The 6108-nt window shown below is 39.1% G+C and overlaps 1 protein-coding gene across 4 annotated transcripts in view; it reads right to left on the minus strand.

The window, feature by feature from the left end:
- Positions 1-210: 210 nt before the first annotated feature.
- Positions 211-6108, minus strand: part of PCDH19 (protocadherin 19) — a 118236-nt gene continuing 112338 nt past the window's right edge. For all 4 annotated transcript variants that reach the window (XM_006766431.2, XM_006766430.2, XM_006766429.2 and 1 more), the window contains one exon: positions 211-5902. In XM_006766431.2, the coding sequence (XP_006766494.1) occupies positions 5304-5902 (599 nt within the window). In that variant the 3' untranslated portion in view covers positions 211-5303. The remainder of the gene's footprint in view (positions 5903-6108) is intronic.

A 6108-nucleotide genomic window follows, 5' to 3' on the forward strand; every position in this document is an offset into this window, starting at 1 on the left:
CCAAGGGCTGATGACCTCCTAAGCCTAATAGTTACTCCCACACCCAAGCTAACCAACACTCTCCAAGACACATTTCACCAAACACTTAATACTTTTTCCATAATAGCCTTTAATACTAAAATGCATTAAATTTTTGAAGCAGAGAAAACACATTTAAGGGGGAAACAGAGAACCACCAGATAAAAGGAAACAATGTGGCAGATAACACCATTTAAAACATAACTGTAATAATTTAATAAAGCTGCTTTATCATCTTCATAAAATAGACAGAGCGGTGATTGTATTTTTTCTTTTTTTTTCTTTTTACAATGATTCAATCACTGTGAAAATGTACATAACATACAGATCAGCATATACAACAATTTCATCTTCATATAATCAGCAACAGAGACTGCTTAATGAGACATACTGTACTTGCATCCCTCTAAATTTCCACCCTGGTTTGACAGGTAAACAGTAATAGTGTCATCAGGCTCATTCCCCTCACTAGAGGAGAGAAGGCGTAAGCCTTTTGCAACTAATACCTTAGCATTCAAATAACACACGGAGGTATTTGTTGCTGAATTTCTAGCTTGAGCTAGTCTGGCTCTTGGTCATTAAAGTCTGTATCCTAGCCTTCCTCAGCTGAACGCCAGCCAGTGCCAGTAAAAGTCTACTTAACCAGTGCTGTAATGGTGTTAGCTGGTTTTTTTTGCTAAGGTTGACAGCAACTTTCAGTAGGTAGCAAGTTTATCTTTAATTACCAACACAGCTGGAGCAACAATCAGCATCATCAGTTTTCCCTAATGACCTACAGTGCTTTCCAATCAAGATCAGGTTTTTGTGGGTTGTTCTTTACCAAGAGCGCCTCACAATATATATTTCAGACAAGGTGGTTGATTTTCTTTGTTTTACAAAAGCAACATGAGTTCTATTTGAAATTAATTCATTTTTGCACAACAAGTGACCCACAGGCCAATTCCAGCTTCACAAGAAAACAAAGAGAGCTGCAACAACTTCATTAGGACAATGTGTTTTGCTCTGGAATATTTCAATATCAATATAAAGCCACCCAGTCCCACCCCCACACATCCCCATTGAATATTATTTTGTTACATACTTAAACTAAAGAACAACATCTCAATACACTTCAGTATCAGCAGATACAATTTGACTCATGAAATGACATCCTCAAATGTAATTTTACCGAGAAGGCAAACACTAGGACTGTATACAATGGACTTCTTAAGCTCATTTACGCCAGTTTTTCAAAGTCCGTTAGGGTCTTATTACCCTGTGGAAAGAGCCAAGTGGACCAGACTTGTCAGGATGCTTTGGGGAACATTCGACATCAAAATGATCCCCATAAAGAAATGGAATTCCAGTCAGAACTTCTATTATGTACAATAATAATTGTTTTCCCACCCTGGATGCCCAGTCAAGCTATCCCCTATACCCCTGCCTCTCCCCAAACTGCCCTTTGTCCTTGTTGCTTCAAGTGGACCACTTTTGTTTTTGTGATTAATGATATGATAGAGCTATATGAAAAATTCAACTGAATTCCCTTCATACAATCAGTTGCATGCTGAAGTAATACTACCGGAATGATACTCTGGGTGGTTCCAGTTTTCAGTGTTCTAAATTGTATTCCTTTAAGACTTTTATCAGTGATTAGTGGGTCACCATGTCAATCAGTTAGTTCAAATAAGCACCTTAGGTGCAATTAGCTCTATTAGGCACATTTATTCTGGAACAGCGATATTCAAACTGTGGCCCCTGGACTAGCTGCATCAGCATCACCTGGGAATTTTAAAATAGACAAAGACTCTGACCCAACCCCAGATTTACTGAATCAGAAACTCCAAGTTTGGAGCCATCAACCTGTGCTTTAAGAAGCCCTCAGCCTTTAGTGGGCATCTGATCCGTATGGATTGCTAGGCCCCTCCCATAGAGTCTCTGTTTCAGTTGGTCTAGGTGAGAACTGAGAATGATCATTTCTAATAAGTTCCCAAGTGATGCTGTTGCTGCTGGTCCAGGAACTACATTTTGAGAATTACTGACCTTTAGTTACTGGAGGATCCCTTGGCCCATTACATATTCGGGCAATAATGTGGGCCATAATTTACTCTACTGGCTTTAAGGGGATCAAAGGGATAGTAAGGTTCATTCTGAACAGGTTCAAAGATTAATTGGTATAGAAAAAGGAACAAAAAGAGATTCCACATAGCATGGCTCCCCTCTTGCTATTCCTTGTATATAGTATACTCCCATATTTGGGGAAAAGCAATAAATCAATGCAAACTAAACCCTTTATGTCGAATGAAGAAGTTTACCTTCCCTGGGACATGCCCAAAACAAGTAAAGCAAGTTATGCCTCAACATTAACTCCTCCCCAAAAGGGACATCAGAATAAATGAAATAGACTTCCCTAGGATTTAGGAACTAAAATTGTTTCTGCATATCTAATTTTATAACATATTTAGAAAGGGAAAAGGAAGAATATTTGGCTCTCTGGCCTTTGTGACTTTTCATCAGACACATTGAAAAAAGGGGTAAGAAAAATATATAAGCCAAAGTGAAATTTAGGATCCTTGCACAAAATTCCTATTTGCAGGGCAGCCTGCCTATAAAACCAGCTTACAGAAGCCTCCTAGGATGCACTTGTGCTTCTGGGAGGATGTATACATCAGAAAATTGGGGGGGGAGTTATTTTCTTAATAAGGGGAATTCTCTAAACATGCTCAAAAAAGGGTATGGAAGCCAAAAAGTCTCTGACTTCCCACTGAGAACAAAATGTTTTGATAGGGGAAAATGATTGTTGTATAGCTGGATTCTAAATTCTGGGTGGGGGAGAATGGAGAGAGAGAGAGAGAGAGAGAGAGAGAGAGAGAGATAGAGAGAGAGAGAGAGAGAGAGAGATGCAAAACCAATACCACTGCTACTCTAACCATTTTAAACTTGGCTGATAAGAGGCATGGTAGCCAGTGGCCTCTGGCTCAACAGCCATATAATATTTAATGTTCCCACTTTCCATATCTTCTCAGCTTCTTTAGTCCCACTAAGCATAATAAGAAATACACCAAAACAGTCAAATTGGACTTGAAAGTGACCTTGAGGTGATAGGTAAGGACATAATATCAAGACGGATCAGGTGAGGAACAATCTAAATTCTACGGGCAGTCATCATTACTTAAAGTGAAAAGAGTTTATTTTATTGTGTTAATCAAATAGTCAGTTGAAAACAAATACATACCTAATTCAAAACCTACTACTAAAATGGATCAAAGGGGAAAAATCCATCAGAGAGAATAAAATGAGTCAAGATGAAGATGCTATGGTAATTGACTACTAATTGCTTCAGTTTCAGAGGGAAATCTGCAGCCACACCAATATTTTGCATGAGGTAGTATTCAGCACTGAATAAGAAATAAGGATGTATTTGTAGCTTTATTATAGGTTCTTTTTCAGAAATATTCTCCCCTACCTAACTCCATTCCCACCGCCTTACCCACCCCTCCCTCAAAACCCTTATCCTCCATAAAAGAAAATATTCCTAATAATGTATAAAGCCAGGAACTCAGGTAAAAATAACTAAAACATTCAAAAGAGCTGATTTATCTACCTAAACTTAAGAAAATAAATTCTCTTTTGCATTCTAATGCTCTACCCTCTAAGCCTTTTTTCTGGGTACTCTTGAACTTCAAAAACTAAAACCAGTGAGAACAGAACCACAAAACTTGTTTCTCTAGAAACAACTCTTTTAAGAACAAGGCAGAGCAAAGGTGACATATCTGTTTATTTTAAAATAACGAACTCTTAAGCTGCAAGAATACTATGTTGGCTAGTGAATATTAATAGACAGTTTATAAATGGGAAAGTTGGAAGAATGTTAAACAAAAAACTGTGTATAACAAACTTGTTAATAAAAAAAGCTATATTCCTAGCCTACAGCAAAGAGTTAGCTAAATCTAAAGAATTTTTATTTAATGGTTTCCTGTTCACATTTTTTTTATTTTAAAAAAGTATTAGTCATAAAAAGATGAGTTCAAGTGTCCAAGTGTCTCCATACAGAAGGCACAGTAATTGAGTTAGTGATGCTGTTACCTGTTACCTGTCTTTTCCTAAAAGTACATTTTGTACTGCTTATACAATCCCAAATTATAATCCTACAATACAGAGCAACATGGAGTTCTCAATTTCACCCCATGACATGCTTTGTAGTGTAATTCTAATCATGACTGGGAAACACTGAATCAGGAAGTGTGTCTAAAAAGATGCTAATTAGATCTCAAAATAGATTCAGTCCTTTTTAATTTTAGGTGATTGGAATCAGGGAATTTCTAAGCCTGGAAAATGATAACTTCATGAGCAACTTTCCTGTTCAGGGCCTGAAAAATAGAAAAATCGATTTCATGTAACTTTCAGCACAGTATTTCTGACAACTGCAAATTAGATAGCAGAATATCAAAAAATGACTTTCTGCAATGATCTATCACAGATCTGGGCAGAAGACTGAAAGGCAGGCAAAGTATTCTGCAAGGTGTGAGCAATCACTCCATGGTATCTTCCAAGAGTGAGTTTCCCCAAGTACTTATCTATATGTGTGTGGTGTTGCTTATTCACTTGCCCATCTCAGTTTGCACTTTGTTTTTATCTATAGTTTTATTCATTTTTTAAGAAAAAAAACAACACCAACCTCTAAAAGTCTTTTGCCATCACCACGCACATAGCAATTTGCAATATCAAATACAACAATAGCACAGCTAGCAAAAGGGTTCTTAAAGCAGGGGTGTCCACAGCAAATAGCAGCATTGGAAACTACTTGAGCTTCAGAAACAATCTTTTAGGGGCTCAATTTCACATCACTGAATCAATGAATAGTACACAATAAATGACCATTAACTTGCCTACACTACAAAACAGTAGCGAGCTTATTAAAAGTGTCCAGAGCTTTTTTTTTTTTTTGCTTTTTTAAATGTAATCCTCCACAAACAATGTAATTTATATTATAATTTTGACATAGAAAAATATATAAATTCAAACACTTATACATAATACTTTTCACAACTGAATTCATCTGTTTCCCCAACATCAAGGCCCCATGAACAACTCAAGCCAAAGCTAATTTGCTCCAACCGAACACCCCTGCTGCCTGTTGAAACAAGAGGGATTGTCACAAAATGATAGTCATTTATAAACAATACATTTAGGGAAAGCTCTGAAATACAGCCACTCAAGAACCAACCATTAGTGAGTAATTAAAACGATCAGCTCCTGCTTCTTCGCTAGCCAGCATGGTTTCTCTCTTCTTCCCCGAGACTGGTTTAGAGAACTATATCCTTCAGACGCTTCATGCCAGGAGACTCTTTGTTGCGACCCTCCTTCAGAATGGGGTTGACCTCATGCATCACTTTCTCGCTGTCAGCTCCACGAGGCTCAGCTTCAGAGGGACGAGAAGGGCCACTATTGACATGGTTGACATACTGCTCCAGATCGCGGGCGGGTGGTGCGAGGGCAACGGTGTAAGACACGGAAGGCTTGGTGGGCACAGGGCTCTTGAGGTGCAGAGGGGAGGTGACAGGGCTAATTGCCTCACAGCCATTGCCCGCCTCCCGGACAGCGCCATTGACTTTGGGGCTGCAGATGGTCACATCGACAGTCCTCCTGCCTTTCAGGGTGGGCTTCTCCTCAGTAGGGTGGTCGCTGACATCTTTTCCAAAGGTTGCGAAAGTCCGCTTGGTGGGGCCGCAGTCGTCATAAGCCTCAACATCAGCAGCAGTAGCTTCAATGGACAGAGCGATGATATTCCGCACATTCTCAGGGGACTTGGAACGGGTGGGCAGGGGGTTCCGAGGCATCCAGCACCTGTCAGAGTGGCCAAGAATCCGGCATTCTTCCCTGCAGTGAAATCCTTCATTCTGATCTGCTTGGAGAAAATAAAATGTCAATTACATCAGCTTTTCCCAGGAATCATTCTTACTCCCCAACCTTCTGGTTTCTTAGGTGTCCACAAGCCCTTTTGGGGAATGGCACTTATAGATAGTCCTTTCTTGCCTTTTGGGACAAGTGTGAAGAATTGGATTTTTAAAACATATATCTTTATTGATTTCAGGGTGGAAGGGAGAGGGA

This window comes from Myotis davidii, unplaced genomic scaffold, assembly GCF_000327345.1.
Source record: "Myotis davidii unplaced genomic scaffold, ASM32734v1 scaffold2040, whole genome shotgun sequence".
Taxonomy (NCBI): domain Eukaryota; kingdom Metazoa; phylum Chordata; class Mammalia; order Chiroptera; family Vespertilionidae; genus Myotis; species Myotis davidii.